Raw genomic sequence first — 19,564 nt, 5'->3', positions numbered from 1 at the left:
GAAATCACTATTTTAATAGACTAGTAATTTCCGTAAGTAACAAACAAATCATATCTATTTTCCTGCATGCATATTCATATTTTATGTAATTATTATATTGTATATAATTATTTTTATTATCTCCTTTAACCTACACAGTCAACTTTTTTCTCCAGACCCAGAGAAAACTAATAGACAGGAAATCAAGAACCTTCTAGCTAATTTTCCCTGAATACACTTTTTAGTTTATATTAATAAATTTTATGGGGCAAAATAAGCACGTGTCAATGATCTAAAGCACTGGAATGTTCCATCAATTTACAACAGTTTTGTAACTTATATGAATGAGAGTAAGTTGAAACTACATTTAGTGACCAAAGTTTTATATATTTTTGTACATGTATCCAAAGATTATTTGTCAATGAATTCAATCTAACATTTAGAATCTAAACAGATGTTAACTCAAGATCTGGATACAAGATGTCTGTTAAACTGTCATCTGGTGAAACACCATTTTTTATTTTGTAATTGTTTAACATTTTGTGCAAACAATGAAAATGTGTTTGTTCCGTAAGACCAATATAGGAAATTTAGGAAGTTTAAATAATGAGAAATTTAGCCTTAGTTGTATAAACTAGAACACTGACTTGCATTAATTCTACAAATTCTACAAATTAAAACCAAGAGAAGACATTCTTCTTACCTGTAACTACAGTAAAAAAAAAAGCACTACTTACTTTTCATATGTTTTTTAAAGTGAAAGAAACAGTTTATATTTTTTCTTTCTTCCTCATAGACATTTATGACTACCTGTACCAGATAAACCTAGAATATGCACCTAATGACATAATAATTTTTCTGATTATCTTTAAAATTTCCCCAGTGAGGCAAAGAGAAAAAAGGAGCCAGTTTCAGAATGAAGTTAGCATTGTAAAAGCTAAACACCCATTTTGACATATGGTTATATACCCTTTCCCACAAGAGTCGTGAGAGGTGTTTTAATGAATAACTTGGGGTCTTGATAATTTTTCAAGTCATACCACTGAAAAGTCAGTACTTGCTAATACTCAATATATGGAAAAATAATGTGATTTCTCTTTTTCAGATAGGACAGTCTCCTTGTGAGTTTGTTTCCTCTTGTTCTAAAGCACCTCTCAGATGAACAATCTTCCTTATGTCAAAGTTACCTAAGGTGGGCACTACAATTCCAAATTATCCTCAGGGAAGTTATACCAGAAGTTAGGAAGTTTGTTAGCAAACAACTCCCTGAGAAATTACCTGACACTCAGTTAAACATAAAAATATCACTCACAAATGACTTCAGCTCTTCAGTTAGTCACCTCAGCTGCTCACTGGAAAAATCAACAGCCTCCTGGAGGGCAGAATATTTACAAAGATCTCTCCCAAGGCCAATTTCTCACAAGTTCTCAGACAACATACAAGATGACAGACACGTAGAACACAGAGGATGGTATCAAAGGACATATTTCAGGGGCATCTGGGTGGTTCAGTCAGTTAGGCATCTGCCTTCAGCTCGGTCATGATCCCGGAGTCCTGGGATGGAGTCCCACATGGGGCTCCCTGCTCATCCTGCTTCTCCCTCTCCCTCCACCCTTCCCCTAGTCCCCCCACTTGTGCTCTCTCTCAAATAAATAAATAATTCTTTTAAAAAAAAGACATATTTTATCAGAGGACACCAAAGTCTGCTCTAGAATCCTAGGATGGGATAACAAATCCGACACCAAAGGGCCAAAGAGATCATCAGAGCCCAGATTCAGTGCAAAACCCATATTATCAGGGAAAGAAATGCCTCAAGTGGAGGAGATGCAAGGGGTTGCAGATGTGCGCGTTATTATCACATAAAGGGTCCTGGTCCAGAGCAGTGATGGTCCTGACCATACCTCTGTAGAAACTCCAAGTTATCCTAGCCTAATCAGCCTAAGATCACCAGGGACAAACCTGTTGTCCAACAAAAATCAGTTTCGTTGAGCCATTGTGGTGAGAGACACCTGGGACCGCTTTGGCTAACGAGCGGAGAGCTGTTAAGAGCTGGCTGGTATGTCAGTGTGCTGAGGGATCAAAGGTGAATGGCAGGGGCGCCTGGGTGGCTCAGTGGGTTAAGCCTCTGCCTTCCGCTCAGGTCATGATCTCAGGGTCCTGGGATCGAGCCCCGCATCGGGCTCTCTGCTCTGCAGGGAGCCTGCCTCCTCCTCTCTCTCTCTCTCTCTGCTTGCCTCTCTGCCTACTTGCGATTTCTTTCTGTCAAAAAAATAAATAAAATCTTAAAAAAAAAGAAGGTGAATGGCAGCAGCTAGGCTGTCTTATGTGCTTCAAGCTACTAGGTAGTTGGGACAGAATTATGCAGTCAACAATGCTCGCTACTTTAAACTTCGGTTTCAATGATTATGGTCAACCCAGATTTCCCTAAAGCTGATAAAAATTCCACGGAATACCAAAGAAGCAGCTTTTTAAAGCCTGAGTGCTGTATGTGTTCCAGAATAACTAAAAAATGGACAGAATGAAATCCCCCATGATGAGCCCCTCACTTCGGAGAATGGCTGAAAGAATGTTGTGGTCTGCCCCACTCCTGCCCCAGGTGGAAGAGTCCACTATCTTTGCTTTTAGTACTTGGAGGACCTCTGTGGTAGGTGGTGGTGACACCGAGCCAACAAATGCCTGGGATAAAGATGGGCAACCCAAACAAGGCAAAGACTCTGCAATGTAAGACAAACCTAAGGAAAGGAATATCAAACTCCCTCCAAAGGGACCCATAAGGCAATGTGGATGTGGCTGTTCAAGCAGGGGCTACCCACAGAGGAGAGCAATAGGGGGAGGACCAAAGAAATGTGGTTCCGATATTGAGCCATGTGGGGAGGAGCAGCAGACAGCTGTCCACTCTGCTGGAACTGAAAGTGCGTCTATGAAACCAGATCCCTTCACAGCAATCATTCTCTCTACTGGAGGAACTAAGAAGCCAAGTGGCTGCCTTACAACAGATTCCTCCTTTGGCACCTTTACTGCTTGACTGTGAACTATGTATTCTGATTTAACGGCCTTTAAGGAGAAAAGGGACTGAGGATGGGGGTTGGGGGTTCTCCACTCCCAGGGCAGACCAGAGGCCTTAATCTCTAATGAGGGCACAATGAGGTGAAGGGAGGGCAAGGAAGCAGCATAACGATTTTTATGACTCACTCGAACACCAGTGCTCGCTCACAGCCATGCACTTGCCTGGCCAGAATCAGAAATGAAGTGATATGAGGAAGGGAATGAACTGTAACCACCTGGGTCTGGCTTTTTGGACCCTTGGGGTACACCTCTGGCGAAGGGAGACTGTTTCTGCTCGGAGGCACCCCAGGGGGTTCTGGCCTTGCTGCCACCCTGACGCCTACCCGCGACATTCCATTTGCAACACAGCAACTGGTCTGCTATTGGACGGGCACTTGGAGAGACTAAGCGTCTCACACAGTACCTCTGGGTTACACTGCACCTAGACAGCCTCCTCTCGGGTTGCCTCTACTCCATGCTGACAGTCAGAAAGCCGCAACCGTCTTTTCTTATTTGATGAAAATGGCAGGCCTAGCCCCACAGGTGTGTCCTCCTCACATGAAGATACTGCGGCCACAGTTTTAGAGGCCACGGTAGCTCCCCCTCCTAGATCACTCATATAGGCAGCCTCCAGCTATGTAGGGACCCCACTTCTGAGTGTCCCTGAGGATGCTCGGGCTTGGCTTACTAACTGCTCAGCCAAACTAAAAGCTGACGATGTGTCCTAGGTGGCAGCAGCTGTCCAGCCCCAACAGCTCTGTTAGAAACACTGCGGTATGGACTGGTTCAGTACAAGGGGCCAAACTGAAAGCCATCACCCTTGCCCTAGGCAGTACTGCTGAGGACCACCCATGTTATATTTTTCCTGACTCTTGGGCTGTGGTTAATGCCTTAGCTCTCAGGTCAGCCACCCAGATGATGACTGACTGGTGTAGTAGACACCCTTCTGTGTGGCTGTGAACTCAGAAAAGCCATTGCTATAGCCCAACAGGGCATCTATGTAGCCCATGTGGACACTTGTAGAAAGGGTCCACACCCAGGAGACTGAATGCAGTCTCCAAGACTCCAAGTTCCAAGGGAACATCTCCTTTGGAACATCTGAGTAGGGAAGGTCAGGACTGAAAGGATGGGAACAACGGGAGACTTGGTACTCCATATTTATGATTCTCTAGTCCCTCCTCTCTTTTTCTCATCTGGTCCTAGTTCCTGGGAAGCCTGACTGGTTTCATCTTAAGGTGGCAGTTAGACCACAGGGGGGAGGTGACTATAATCTTTGCTTCTGCTACCACTTGGTTTCAGTTGTTGGGGTGGAAAAGCACTGACCATGAGGAGAACAATCAGTTGGTGAAATTCATGAGCCCTAGAAAATTCCTACAGTAGCCTGCTTGATGACAGAGGACATCAAAGTTCCACCAAGTTCTACCATGGTGCCCATCTGAAATGGAAGAAGGTCTGGGTGGAGGTGGGAGTTAGCTGAGTGAAGAGAGACATAGTGGCTACTGACTTAGACCAAATGAACTAGATGGCCATGGAAGGGGAACAATAACCCTGATACCTGATGGTGGGACACCTTCATCCCTACAAAGGCGTGTGTGAGGGGTGGGGAGAAGGGGTGGGAACATGTAAAGCTTTCCTTTCCCCTTCACCCAGTACTGCAGTATCACAAAACAGTCACGTGGTTCGTATGAATCAAGCAGCAGCTGCAAGTGACACCATGAGCCTACAGCTGGGTTTGTCATCCCATCCCTGTGCTATGAACTCATGTGGGCTTGGCCACATCGGAACTATTCTGCTGTGCTGGACACCCTCAGGATGGCAGGGCTATTCAGCTCTGCCTGGTACCCTAACAAAGTGCTCGGCCGGGCCTGACATCTCAGCTCTCTCCTCATGCCTGCACGAATGTAATCTTGTTTCAATCTGACTGCTAAGAGTTAAGGCGTTGAACCGTGGGCCCCAGGTTTCTCAGTTTTGATGCAGCTCACTGAGCACAGGGTCTCCATCTGGTCCTATCACATCATGCCAAGGGACTTGGGGGCATGAGAACCAGAGCTGTCATGATGGTACCCCTGCTGTCTGCGGCACTGAGGCTCACTCTGATCGTAAGTTCTACTTTTAGCACCTATGGATGGCAGGTTTACTCCTCGAAGTCAAGAGAGCAGGGTTCTTCCCTAATAAAGATAGAATACGGCAAGATAAGATTTTTATCTCTTAATGAAAAGTATAACTATATTCTAAATGGGTTCCTTCTTCTTTCTATTTATTTTTCCTTTGTTCACCCATTAGAAATTACTCATTTAAAAAATAATGAATTTTACAAAGAGGTATCCATATTCACTGTGACATCGTTCACAACAGTCAAGACATGGAAACAACCTGTCTGTTGATGAATGAACAGATTTTAAAAAACATGGTATCTATTTATCTGTACACACACACAAAGGAATATTATTAGCCATTAAAAGAAGAAGGAAACCCTGTTATTTGGATAAAACTTTGATGGCAATATGCTAAGTAAAGTGAGTCAGACACAGAAAGACAAAGATCATACTGTATGATCACACTTACGTGTGGGAATCCAAAGAAGCCAAATTCACAGAAACAAAGAGTAGATTGGTGGTTGCCAGGGGCGGGGGTAAGGGAAATGCAGAGATATTAGTCAAATGTTATAAACCTCCAGCTATAAAATGAGTAAGTTCAGGAGATCTAGTATACAGCATGGTGACTATAGTTAACATGTGTTGTATATTTGAAGTTGCTAAGAGAGTACATCTTGAATGTTCTCACCATAAAATTTTTTTAAAAAGTAATCGTGAGGTGGAAAAAAGACATTGAATTTTAGCACAGCTAGAAATTTTTAAGATTATATATTTGGATAAGTTTCTTTTTCTTTTCTTTCTTTTTTTTTTTTTTTTTTTTTTAGAGCTCTTTGCAAACATTCTTCTTTCAAGGCCTGAAACCAAAGTTGTTAAAATATTTGAAACTTTCATCTCTTTTACAAGCAAGTACAATTTTAAGTTTCCTGATAGTTTTTTAAATATTAAACACTCTATAAATTACACAAATGTTTTAATAATCTGAAAGATGGGGTGCCTGGGTGGCTTAGTCAGTTAAGTATCTGACTTAGGATCAGGTCATGTTCCCAGGGTCCTGGGATCAAGCCCCACATCTGGCTCCCCTCTCAGCAGGGAGTCTCCTTGTCCCTCTCCCCCTCCCCCTGTTTGTGCTCTCTTTGTCTCTCTCTCAAATAAAGTTTTTTTAAAAATCTGAAAAATTAAATATATATTTACTACATATATCATATATATATAACTTATGACATATGATATATTAAATATATATATAGTTAAAGATTTTAGTTGTTTATTTGAGAGAGAGAGAGAGAGAGAAGTAGCACAAGCAGGTGGCAGGGGCAGAGGGAGAGGGAGAAGCAGATTATCTGCTGAGCAGGGAGCAAGATGTGGGACTTGATCCCAAGACCCTGGGATCATGACCTGAGCCAAAGGCAGATGCTTAACCAACTGATCCACCCATGTGCCCCTCAAATATATATTTAATATATATTTTAGTCTAGCTAGTCAATAGCTTCTAAAATATATCTATATATAATAGACAAATTTTAGAAGCTATTGACTAGGAAAGAAAACGATCTGGACCTTTAGTTGACTACCCGTTTTCAATTTTTCAAAACTTTTCATTATGCATATTCTCACACCTATAGAAGAGAAGGAACAGAGGATGAGGAATTTCCATGTATCCATCATCAACTTTAATAATTCTCAACACGGGCACCTGGGTGGCTCAGTCGGTTAAGTGACTACCTTCGGCTCAGGTCATGAGCCCAGAGTCCTGGGATCAAGTCCCCGCATCAGGATCCCAGCTCTGCGGGGAGTCTGCTTCTCCGTCGGATCTTCTCCCCTCTCATGCTCTCTCTCACTCTCTCTCTCTCAAATAAATAAATACAATCTTTTAAAAAAAAATGACTCTCAACACGTTGCCAATTGTATTTCATCTATATCTGCCCACTTTTTTTCCCTAAAGTGTTTTCACAGAAATCCTAGATGCTTCATTTCACATATAAATATATGTTAAGTCACTCTTAATCCCAGATAAAGGAATGCAATATAAATAGAACTACAATGTATAAATGAAAGACTATACCTGTCCCATTCATTCATTAGGCCAGATAGCTAGGCACACTATGCTTGGTGCTGGGGAAATCAGAGAGAGAGCTAGATGAATATAGAAAAAGACAGTAAGTTCAGAGGTTATTAGGTGAAAAAACAAACGCAAGAATTATTACTCCTATGTGATGATGATGGTAGTAGTTAATACTTATAGATCACTTACTGTTTGCAAATGTTAACTCATTAATTCTTCACAATCATCCTCTGAGGTAAATACTGTTATTACAGATGAGGAATTTGAGACCCAAGAATTGAAATAACTTGCTGGAGAGCATTCAGATAGTAAGTGGTCAAGCTAGGATTTTAACCTAAGTGGTCTGATTCCAGAGGCTGTGCCCTAAGGAAAAAAAAAAGAGAGAAAAGTCTACTTTAATTTTCTGGTAAAAACAATGTTATTTGTTCACCAAACCATTTCCATTTTCTACCTAGGCACACAAGAAGACTGTATTTCTCAGCTCCCTAGCCTTTATTTAAAAAAATAATTTATTATTGGGGCACCTGGGTGGCTCAATTGGTTGAGTGTTTGACTCTTGGTTTCAGCTCAGGTCATGGTCTCAGGGTCATGAGACTGAGCCCCACTCAGGCTCTGCACTCCACGCAGAGCCTGTTTGTACCTCTCCCTCTGCTCCTCTCCCCATTCTCTCTAAAATAAGTAATAAAATCTTAAAAAATGAATTTATTATTGAAGTATAGTTGATATACCATGTTATATTAATTTCAGGGGCACAACACAGCAATGTAACAATTTTATACCTTAAGCTATGCTCACCACAGTAAGTGTAGTCACCATCTGTCTCCATATACATTGTTCTATTATTATCGACTACATTCTCTATGCTGTACTTTTCATCTCTGCAATTTACAACTGGAAATTTGTACCTCTTAATCCCCTTCACCTATTTCACCTGTCCCTCACTCCCTGGCCCTCACGGCAGCATTATATATAATAACCAAGTTATGGAAGTAACCTAAGTGTTTATTAATAGATGAATGGATAAATTAGATGTAATATATATACAAGGGAATATCACCTAGGCATAAGAAAGAAAAAGGTCTTGCCACTTAAGACAACATGGATGGATCCAGCTCCTAGCCTTTAAAAGGGGCATGTGACTAATTCTGACTAATGGAATTTGGGTGGACATAAAAAAATCTCACTGTTAGAATGATGGCTTCCCAAGGTAAAAGGAGCCTGAACTCTGGGTTACTGCTTAGAATAGTATTGGCCTCTCCATCAGGTACATCTTTCCTGAACTTTGTAAGCACAAGAAATAAACTCTTACTTTACTTTGTTAAGTCACTGAGATTTGGGGGGTTGTTATGTCAGCTTGTGTAAATTATACTAACAGAAACATTTTAAACTTTAACAACTTATGAAATCTTTAAAAATACTGAAAAGTACAGAATATATTAACAATCATCTCTCCCTACCCAGATTTAATAGATACTAATATTGTAACATTTCTTTCAGGTATTTCTTCAGTAAACCCATTAAATATAACAAATAGCTAATAGCCATAAAGCACCACCTCACCTCTTACCCCCTCTCTGTAAGTAACTACCATCCTGAAAGTGCTGTCATCATTTACATTGTTTACTTTGACTATAATATATGAAATTATACAGTGTTATTTTGTGTGCTTCAAAAATGGATAGAAATAAGAAACAAAACAAATGAGCAAAGGAAAAAAGAGAGAGAGACAAAGCAAGAAATAGACTCTTAAGTATAGAGAAAAAACTGATGGTTAACAGAGGGGAGGTGGTTGGGGGGGATGGATAAAATAAGTGATGGGGAGTAAGGAGTACACTTGTCACGACGAGCTCGGGGTGATGTATAAAATCGTTGAATCACTATACTGTATGCCTGAAAATAATATAACAGTGTATGTTAACTATACTGGAATTTAAATTTTAAAAAATAAAAAAATAAAAATGGACAGAAATGGTATCAAAAAGATTGCTGTTTTCATTCAGTATTGTTTTTGAAATGTATCCACATTGGTACATATAGTTCTAATTCCTTCATTTTGACAGTTGCATAGAAATACAGTATTTGGGGCACCTGGGTGGCTCAGTAGGTTAAGTGACCAACTCCTTATTTCAGATCTCAGGGTCCTGGCATTGAGTCCTGCATCAGCTCCACATTCAGCTGGGAGTCTGCTTGAGGATACTCTCTCTCCCTCTTCCTCTGCCCCTTCCCCTGCTTAAGGGCGTGCTCACACGTGCACGTGCTCTCCCTTTCTAAAATCAACATATCTTTTTTAAAAAAAGAAATACAGTAATTTATTTAGCCATTCTTCTACTGAGACAGGTAAGATCATTCATACAGTTTGGCTTCTACAATAGGGTAATGAAATTCCTTATATATTCCTAATATCATACAGTCAAGGGAGGCCTCCCTGAGGATTTTCTCATTTATGCTGATACTGGAAGGATGAGAAGCCAGCCATGTGAAGAGCTGTGAAACAAGTGCTTCCCATATCTGAAACAGTGGACAAGCCCTAACACTACAGAAAATAGCACGTACTACAACCAGTGAGGTTACAGGTATAGTAAGTGAAGGAAAGAGTGGTAGGAGATAGTGGTGGAGAGGCAGGCAAGGGTCACTCCGTTAATGGCTTTGGAGACCACAGTAAGATGTTTGGGTTTTCTTTTACAGGCAAAACAATTAAAGTGTTCTCATTTTTTCTAGGTTGGTCAGACCATAGTCACAGTATTGTGAGTTCTTTTCCTCAACTTTACCATGAACGGAGCAACTCTTGAATGAATGCAGTTACTGCTTTTGCTGTTTTGGAGGAACTGGCTGCAGTATCTCAAAAAAAGAAAGAAAAAATTACTTTTCAATTTCTTTCCCATTTGTTTGTGTCTGAGGGGCATCTGTATGCTTCAAAATGAAACTATATTTGTCACAATTTCATTTTTCCATCAAGAGCGCTTACAAGGAAATGTTCTTTTACTTCTCCATATTTTGCAATCAATTTCTTTTATTAAAATCAGACTGACTTCATGAAAGATGTCAAGTGTTTGGACCAACTGAATAGCCAAGGAAATATCATGCTACTAGTTCTGAAACTATCTGAAGTGTGACAGAATCTCGTGATGACCAAATAGAGAAACAATTGAAAAATATGAAAGAATTATGTATATATACTACAGTGCCAAACATTGTAGTGTAGGCTTTAAAATTATAAATTATACGATTTCCAAAAGTGATTTGGATGAGTCATTCCTTTAGTAACTCAGCCAAACATGCTAATATTTTTCTCCTTCCCCATTCATTTCTTCACCAGCACTTCCTATATATGTCCAGTGGCTATACTATCAGGTTGGGAGGTGGGCTATCACCTCTTTAAGGAGCTTTCATTTATATTCCCTCCCTTATTGCCAAGAATTCAAGCATTGCACCTCTCAAGATTCTATTCCTTGATCTTTGCCCTGTTTTCCTTTAGAATATCCTTTTTAACAAGTACTTTTCAATTTTTTTTAAAAGATTTTATTTATTTATTTGACAGAGATCACAAGTAGGCAGAGAAGCAGGCAGAGAGAGAGGAGGAAGCAGGCTCCCCGCTGAGCAGAGAGCCCGACACGCAGGGCTCAATCCCAGGATCCTGAGATCATGACCCGAGCGGAAGGCAGTGGCTCTAACCCACTGCGCCAGCCAGGCTCCCCTCAATTTTTAAAGAGAGCTATTGAAACTCACAGAAATTTCAATAGAATCTAATCTGATGGATGTGGGTGAAATTTTCTCTATTCTAAAAGCACTCCATCCAATTAATTTTTTTCTTTTATTTGCACGTTGGTTGTACTGCTCTAGGTAGAACCTTATTGCCAAATAGAATGTATGACAAAAGACATGGCGTATAACTATGTTTAATATATGCAATAAGGCAGAGCTAAAATTCTATCAACAGCACACAGAATCAGAATCTGAGGATTAGAAAAGATCTTAAAGACCATCTTGTAGGACAACCTATCTTTCCTGAATATGTGACCACCGGCTTTTTTTTTTTTTCTTTTAACTCAAGTCAATAGTTTTCAGAAAGGGGGGCAAACTTCAATAAAACATCAAAACAACTGCAAAAGAAATGGTACCATTCTAGCTAACATAAAAATGTTTGTTCCCTGGAGTGACTTGCATGGGGAGGAATAATAGTCTCTGCCCTCCAGCAACTGCACCTGTAAGGGGTTCTAAGTACTCCTAAGGCATTTTGATGAGTACCATGATGATAGTGCGTGTAAATGTGCTTTAATGCCACAAAAGAGGGAGCAAGCGACTATACTCTAAAGGTTACACCTTCGGAAGACAGGTGAATGGCCTTCAAGAATGACTGAGAATTACACAAGTATTTTAACCTTAAAGAACAACAAGGGCATCTCCTACACCTAAGAGTTACAAAGAGGAAATCTGCGAAAGGATGTTTCAAAAAAAGGTCGCAGCAACTCACGCTTATTAACAGTGGATTTCTACCTTAGCTGCAGGAAGAAAGCTTCTAAAAACCTCGAACCCAGACCTCACGTCAGACCACTTAAAGCTGAATCCACGAGCGTGGCACAAGTATTTTTTAAAGCCCCGCCCCCCCCAAGCCCCGCGATTCCAACGTGCAGAGTTGAATCACCATTTTTCAGCAGGAAGCAAAATACTAAACGTGGATTTTGAAGGGGAAAAGTGGAGGTAGGGCATAGAAAAAGAACCCTGGGAGGGCAGGGCGTCTACTGCAAGAGCAGGAACAAGAACCGAGTGAGAACCAGCGATAGAGGATTTAAGGGCTGTTTCTGTGGTAGAACTCCCAGAATTTCGGGGTCGGTAACGAGAGCGGCGTATGTCCAACTCCATTAAAGTGAAGTTATTCTGCCAGCAGCCCTGCTCTTAACCCCCATCATATTTTCTCACATCTTTTCCCACAGTTAAGAAAAAAAAAAAAATGACGGAAACGTTTTCTATCCCACGAAAGGCGCATGAGCAGACTGTGGGAGGAGCAAAGATCTGAGAAGCCACAAGAGCGGCCACAGCCGCTACAATTTCTTCGCGATTCCAAAACCACAACTCACGAACATCTTGGGAAAGAGCCTCCCCAGCAGTATTTGCATCCCACTGGGGAGCGCTGATAAATACCTCAGAGTAAATTGGAGCCTTTTAAGCACCGAAGGGCGGCGAGGGCAAGGGCGGGGCAACTACTGACGTCCGCGGTGACGTCGCCGGCCCCGCCCTCACACCCGCTTCCGGTGACGCGCGGCCCCCGCTTCCGCTTTCCGGGCCTGCGCGTCGGCCCCGCCTCACTCCCACGCGCCCCCAAGCGTTACGGCGCCGGATAGCCGGAGAAAAAGCACAGGTTGCTGTCGGAAGTCCCCCTGCAGGTTCCCCTTCCGTTTTGCCTAACGACTTCCGCTTTGGGCCGTCAACATGGACGCTGCGGCTGCTTGCCGAAGCGGCCTCTGATCCGTTGTGGAGGCGCAGCTTCTCTGCGGAGGCTGCCCCGCTTCCCCGCCCTCCCCGCCTCCCCCTCCTCTCCCCACCTCCCCCCCGCCTTCCCCCGCCTCCCCCCGCCTCCCCCCGCCTCCCCCCGCCTCCCCCCGCCTCCCCCCGCCTCTCCCCCGCCTCTCCCCGCCTCTCCCCGTCTCTCCCCGCCTTCCCCCGCCTTCCCCCTCCCCTCGCTCCAGTCGCTGGGGCCGGCGGGCTCGTCGCTACATGGGGGCGGGCCTCCGCGGCCGGCGCACGGCTTCCTGTTCGGAGGCGGCCTGGCGGTAGGCGGTGGCGACTCTGCCCGCGCCCACTTAGGCGCGGTGACCGAGCGCCTGGGAGGCTCGAGGGCTTCATCTTGTGCCGCTGCGCCAAGCCCGGCCCTGCGCCGCCATGGCCCCAGTGCAGTTGGAGAACCACCAGCTGGTCCCGCCTGGAGGCGGTGGCGGGGCCAGCGGTGGTCCCGCGTCAGCCCCGGCGCCTCCTCCTCCCGGAGCCGCCGTAGCGGCGGCCGCAGCAGCCGCGGCCAGTCCGGGCTACCGGCTGAGCACCCTCATCGAATTTCTTCTGCACCGGGCCTACTCGGAGCTCATGGTGTTGACGGACCTGTAAGTGCCGCGAAACCCATGCCTGCGCCCCAGAACCCCCCCTCCCCCCGCTTCCCGCCCAACCGGCTTAGAGAGGCTCGCACCTCCCCACGGGGCTGCTGCTTTCTCCTTTCCTCTGGGCTACTTAGTCTAGAATTTTTGAACTCTTGGGGCTCAGAGGAGGTGGAGGAAACGGTTTGCATTTGGGGTCTTTCTGGAGATGAAGCAACGGAGAGTTGTTAGTTTTGTATGTTGTTAGACTCACTGAAAATCTTATCTTTGGGGTTTTTGCTCGAGTTACCAGCAGAACCCTATTGATTTCTTGGTTGGAAGCTTTTTAGCCGAAAGCCCAAGATTAGGGTTTAGGAATACATAATGTTCGAATTCCTAAAGACAGGAAATCTGTTTTACAGCGTTTTAGACGTACATTTTAAATTTAGGTTGTAATTGTTTCTGCCAGAGTTTGAACTCAGGAGATCTGTTGTGTATAAATTAATCCAAAATTTTGGTTTGCTTTTTTTTCCTGAAATGTTTGAGGGTGTTTGAAGTCTTAACGCGTTTAGCGTAAGTGAAAGATTTATGGTAACTGATCTTCTGTTACTGTTTCTTTGAGTATGAAGGGAGTTTATAAATCACCAAGTTACCAGTGAAATGCCTTGGGACATGGTTAGGTTGTTAATCCCTTCAAAATAGGATCAGAATACACTAATTTTAAGTGTGTGAAGAAAAGACACTGTAAAATTTGGGGGGATATATACCTTAAGTACTGTTTTTCATTTTAAAATCCAGGTTCAGAAAAAATAAGAATTTTAAGTTTTTACTTAGTTTTTATCTTTTATCTTGTTACACTGCAGATCAGTGTTTTCAGTCGTATACATTAATACGTAGATATTGGGCTGTAAAGTGGCATAGTAATTTGTTACCAGAGACTTAAAATATTTGTTTGCAGATGACTGAAGGAGTTAGAATAGGTTCCACTTATTCCTGTAAAACATTCTCACATAGTTTTGACATGTGGTACTTCATCGAATGGGACAGAAAGAAGGCTTCCCCGTCTATTTAAGAGAAACAAATAGCTGTTGTGATTAGGTGTCATTTTAGCAATATACTTCTCTGAACCAATTACTATTGGATTTCATAAAAATTTAAGAGTGTTCATGAAAGATTTTCATATATGTGAAGTTCACCTGCCCAATGTATAGCTATGGAAAAATGTTGAGAACTGCTTTCAATGATTATGTAATTTGTATAATTTGTTCTTTCATAGAGGATTTGTAGAAATTTGTGAATTATATTGTGCTCTTTCTATTTTACAACTTAGTTATGAAAAATGTCTATTTTATTGCAGTAGAGTAAGTGTATAGTTTTAATCCTGCACCCTTTATGTGATGATGATTCCCATACTTCTGTCTGCAGCAGAGACCTCTCCACTGAACTCCAGACTCTATATCCAGATGCTTACTTTTATGTCCTAGTAATGTGCCCTAATGGGCATTTCAGTCAATTCTACTTGATATATCTCCCCACCCCCAAACCTCTTCTATGTCACTAAAGAGTATCCCCATTCTTCCTGTTGTGGCTTAGGCCACAAATTTGGAGTAATTCCTCTTCCAATTCCATACCCAGTACATCAGCAAGTCTTGTCATCTCTGACTTCGGAATTTGACCACTTTTCAACATTTCTATCAAGTGTGAATCCTTCACCCATGTTAACTGCAGTAGTCTGCCAGTTGATATCTCTGCTGCTACCCTTGCCCCTTTATAGTTTTTGTCATCCATAAAATAGCCAGGATGATCCTTTTGAAACTTTTCTGCTCTCAACTCTCCAGCGGGTCTCTATCTCACTTATGGTAAAAAGGTTTTATAGTCACCTCTATATGGAGTGACTGTAAAAGGTCCAAATCAGGACACTTTTGAGCACAAAAGGTGGTGCTCTTAATAATAATGTTGGGGGCACCTGGGTGGCATAGTCAGTTAAGCATCGGACTCTTGGTTTTAGCTCAGGCCATGAGATCGAGCTCCATCCTTAGTGGGGAGTCTACCTGAGATTCTTTCTCTCCCTCCGTCCCTCCCGTCCATGCTCTCTCTCTTCTAAAATAAATATTTAAAAAAAAATAATGTCGGAACAACAGGCATGAACCAGTACTATCTTGGGCAAACCAGGACATGTGGTCTATCTATGCCTTCTCCTCCTTTACTCTTTATCCTCATTACCTAATACTCTCCTCTTTGCTTGTTCCCTTTCAGCCACACTACCCTTCTTGATGTTTTTTGATAGTGCCAGACACACTCCCACCTTAGAGCCTTTGCTTTCCCCCCAGAAATCTGTGTGGTTTGCTTTCCTATTTCCTTTAGGTCTTTGTTCAGCTAGAACTTATCAGAAAGACTTTCTCTGACCACCCATGAAAAGCATTCTGCCCCTGCCTTCTATTCTTTACTTACTGCTTTGTTTTTTCTTATCGCTACTGGGTATCCTTAATTTATTATCTGCTCCCTCCCCACTGGAAGCTCCATGAGGATGGGAATTCTTATTTGTTTGGTATGTTCCCTGGGCCTAAAACATAGTTTGGCATATAGTTGAGGATTAACTAAGTATTTATTGATTTAATACATTAACAAATGAATTGTTAGAATTATCATTGTAGACCATGGAGGATTTAATGGGAGAATACCTTCCTGCTCTTGATACTTGGGTATATAAAATAACTCTTTTCTCTTTTGATTTGTGCTAACCAAAATTAGTTTAGGAACTTACCTTGGTGTTCTTAAATCATGTATTTTTCCTTGTTCCAGGTGGGAACTGTCAGAATCAATGTATTGATGTAAAACTAGTGTGCTAGGTCTACTTTTTAAGAGTCTTATTTTTGCTGTATTTGATGCTTGTCTGTGAACTATTGAAAGTAAAAAGGACTGCCTTGACAATTTCAGTGGTTTGTTTGTGGCCACAGATTTCTGGGTGTTTTTTTTTTTTTTCCTTCTGCTTATCTACACCCACCTGCTCCCCAACATACATGCTCTCATCTAAGAGTTTACACTCTGCCTTGACTTCTTACGGAATTAGGTTCTACTCCTTTTTTTTTCTTTAACCTGTTTTAATTAAAATTAGAAAAAGCTAGGATCTCAGTTATGTAAACTTGTCTTATTATACGTCAGTGTAAATAAATGTCTGCTACTTCCAAAAATTTGCATTTTGGGGCTTTTGCCCCAAATCGTGGATTTGTTATCCATAAAGGAATTTTAAATAGATTAGGAGGAATTGGGAGGAAAGGGATGCAAACAACAAAGACTAATCTTTGTCCCGGAAATGATACCGCCTCTACGTGAGATGATCCTTTTAGGGTCTCTGGGGCAGGTGGTAAGAGCTGGAACAATGTTTCCTGTTCTTTCTCCCCCACCCCCAAAGGCTCTCCTCTTTTGTTTCTCTCTGTCTCTTATGCACACATCAGCATCCATAGTTATCATTCTCTCCCTCCCTTGAGGATAAGGGTTGTAGCTTCTCAAAAAGAGTGTTCTCAGGAGCTTTCACGTATAGAGGAACTTGCCAATAGCTGTTTTCCTTGCAGTCTTATAAGGCCTTAATTTCTGCTTCATCTGATCCTGCTGGCCCTTCCACCTTCTACCTAGTTTCCTTTACCATCCGGATCATAATTTCAACTTCTGTCTCACTGTCTACTCTCAGAATTGTTGTTAACTACAAGCCAGAGCTCATTTTGATAGTTTCCCCTCCTTGTACCTTGAACTCTGGTTTTATTTTTTCTGCACCTGTGGCCTGTGGGTGGGAGAAGAGAATCGAAGTGGCTCAGTGTGTTTTCTTCGAGAAGGGATTAGATGTAAAGGAGGCTTTACAATTGCTCAGGCCATTGAATCCTGAGCCATGGGATAGAGGTTTCCAAAATGCGGTGATTCGGGAGGCACATCAGGACCTTTGTAAGCATCAGTGGATGTGAGAGTGTTAAATGGTATAATTTAACAGGGAAAACGGTGACATTGGTTGCTGGCTATTGTACTGGAGAACTAGCAAAAAATCAAAACCTTACTGGAGCTTAGAAGTAATCATGTACCTCTAACCACCATGCAACATCATAATTACTGTAAAACCCTTGGCTGACACTGGTTCTTTTTTGTGCTTAGCTTCCAGTTTTGCCCATCCCGACAAAACATGGAGAGATTATTGCTTGGAAGCAAGGTTCCAAGCTAGCAGCTAGTATTCTGCATCTGTGTCTGTTTTGGTTTTAAAAGAATATTTTCGGGGTGCCTGGGTGGCTCAGTGGGTTAAGCTTCTGCCTTCAGCTCAGATCATGATCTCAGGGTCCTGGGATAGAGCCCCCTATCAGGCTCTCTGCTCAGCAGGGAGCCTGCTTCCCCTACCCTCTCTGCCTGCCTCTCTGCCTACTTGTGTTCTTTCTCTGTGTCAAATAAATAAATAAAATCTTCAAAAAAAAAAATAAAAGAATATATTCGGGGCACCTGCGTGGCTCAGTGGGTTGAGCCTCTGCCTTCAACTAAGGTCATGATCTCAGGGTCCTGGGATTGAGCCCCACATCAGGCTCTCTGCTCAGCAGGGAGCCTGCTTCCCCCACTCTCTCTGCCTGCCTGTCTGCCTACTTGTGATCTCTGTCTGTCAAGTAAATAAATAAAATCTTTTTTTAAAAAGAGTATTTTCTCTGACTCTATGATATAGTAGTGTTTAATGTAAGACGTGAGCTTTTTAAATGTTTGAGGTTCGTGTAGTACCTTTTGGACTATCTTGAATGGAGAGGAATGTTCCTTTGTTGGTTTTTTCCCTTATAGTCCTGTTGCTAGAAACCCATAAAAAAGATCAGGTAGCCATATAAGCCTGTAGTGGCTATTTATCTAGTTTTTCTGAAACACTAAGGTATGTAATAGAGTCAAAATAAAGACCGTTATCATATTTTGATGAAGCTTTGTGTATATTTAGTCAATTTCTTTTTTCTTTTTCTTTTTCTTTTTTTAACCTTATAGACTACCAAGGAAATCTGATGTGGAAAGGTGAGTATGAAAGAAACCTTAAATCTGTGTCTGTGTTGGCATATCTATGAGAGTGTATGTGAGAAAGAGAGAAAAAGAGAGTGAGTGAGTGTTGTGGGGGGGGGTGGTGTTAGGGCTGTGGATCCGAAACCTAGGTCCAGAGAACCTAGGGTGATGTTTCACACCATTTGTTTAGGGAACCCTGGGAAATGTGATTTCCTCATCCTTGACATTCTTGGTGTAGACCAGCTCTGAACCTTGTGTTCTAGAAACCTTTGTTGTCAAGTCCCTGAAGGGGATAGGAAAATGTAGAAGGTATAGAACTTAATAGAAAAAGCTGAGGAACAGACTGAATTAAGAAAGTGGGCTGCGAAGAAGCTATTAGATGTCTTTAGAGAATTGACATTTGCATACTGCTATTGCTGTTTCATAGTTGAGAGAATTTTGATTGAGTTGGAGTTTGGGGCTTAAGACATAACTAAACACCAATGTTTCCATAGGCGAAAGGAACAGGATATTAAGGTTTCAAAGTAATCCTGTGATGGAGAGTTAAGTTGTAGCCATAGAATAGGCTACTTGACTGTATCTCTGGCACTACTTATGCTCCTTGGTTATTTTTTTTTTCTCCTAAATACCAAGTCACTAGGGAAGATTTATTAGTGACTCTGCTCCCCACCCCCACCACCAGCTATCTTTCTGATGGAATTGGATCAAAAAGGTAGAGATGGGAGAGACCATCAAAGCATACCTTTGTTATAGTTTGGCTGGTCAGTTTTTAAAGGAAGGAAATGTAAATCCAGGTTTCTTCTGTCCACTCGGGTTGGAAGGGAAGCTGGGCCTTGAAAAACTGACTCATGCTGCTGATCACTGAGATTGCATGGTGTCAAAAAAAGTCATGTTACAGTAGTTTACAAAGGTGGGTGTTTGCTTTCCAGTACAGGAGATCATTTGGGGAACCAAGTTAATAATATACAGATATGTTTGCTCTAGGAGAAGAGCAGAGAGCTCATGTGCTCTGTAAGTCATTGCTGAGTTGGAGTTTCAGTACCGGGGCTCCCAGCCCTGAGATGGTGCCAGTTCTTAACGTACATTTCCTATTTCTGCTGTGCTCCAATCCTGCCTGTGATGCTGTGCTTGTTTTGTCTGTTAAGATGCTTCATAGACACTGGCAAAGAGTCTTAATTGTATCTGTGCCCTTGCTTCTTCTCTTCATACTACTAATAATCATATTGATGGTTGGATCTTAAGGAAGCCTTTTCAGGGTTTTTTGTGGGCTATGCACACATGCTCTCGCTGGGACTTAGACTCTGTAGTCCTCAGTC

At 42.2% G+C, this 19,564-nt stretch overlaps 2 protein-coding genes across 3 annotated transcripts in view; one reads left to right on the top strand and one right to left on the bottom strand.

The window, feature by feature from the left end:
* Positions 1-13,023, bottom strand: part of MED14OS (MED14 opposite strand) — a 352,748-nt gene extending 339,725 nt beyond the window's left edge. Inside the window, 3 exon segments of the mRNA XM_032842506.1 lie at positions 7,372-7,545; positions 12,322-12,695; positions 12,835-13,023. Coding sequence (XP_032698397.1) covers positions 12,483-12,695; positions 12,835-13,023 — 402 coding nt within the window. The 3' untranslated portion in view covers positions 7,372-7,545; positions 12,322-12,482.
* The window catches only part of MED14 (mediator complex subunit 14), a 67,186-nt gene continuing 60,462 nt past the window's right edge, over positions 12,841-19,564 (top strand). The window contains exons 1-2 of one of the 2 annotated variants that reach the window (XM_032842504.1): positions 12,841-13,274; positions 18,237-18,263. In XM_032842504.1, the coding sequence (XP_032698395.1) occupies positions 13,060-13,274; positions 18,237-18,263 (242 nt within the window). In that variant the 5' untranslated portion in view covers positions 12,841-13,059. The remainder of the gene's footprint in view (positions 13,275-18,236; positions 18,264-19,564) is intronic. The other variant, XM_032842503.1, reaches the window with a different exon arrangement.

This window comes from Lontra canadensis, unplaced genomic scaffold, assembly GCF_010015895.1.
Source record: "Lontra canadensis isolate GAN:19392208 unplaced genomic scaffold, GSC_riverotter_1.0 scaffold131, whole genome shotgun sequence".
NCBI classification, from domain to species: Eukaryota; Metazoa; Chordata; class Mammalia; order Carnivora; family Mustelidae; genus Lontra; species Lontra canadensis.
The sequence above is the reverse complement of the archived record's forward strand: the minus strand, read 5'-3'. Positions and strand labels throughout refer to the sequence as shown.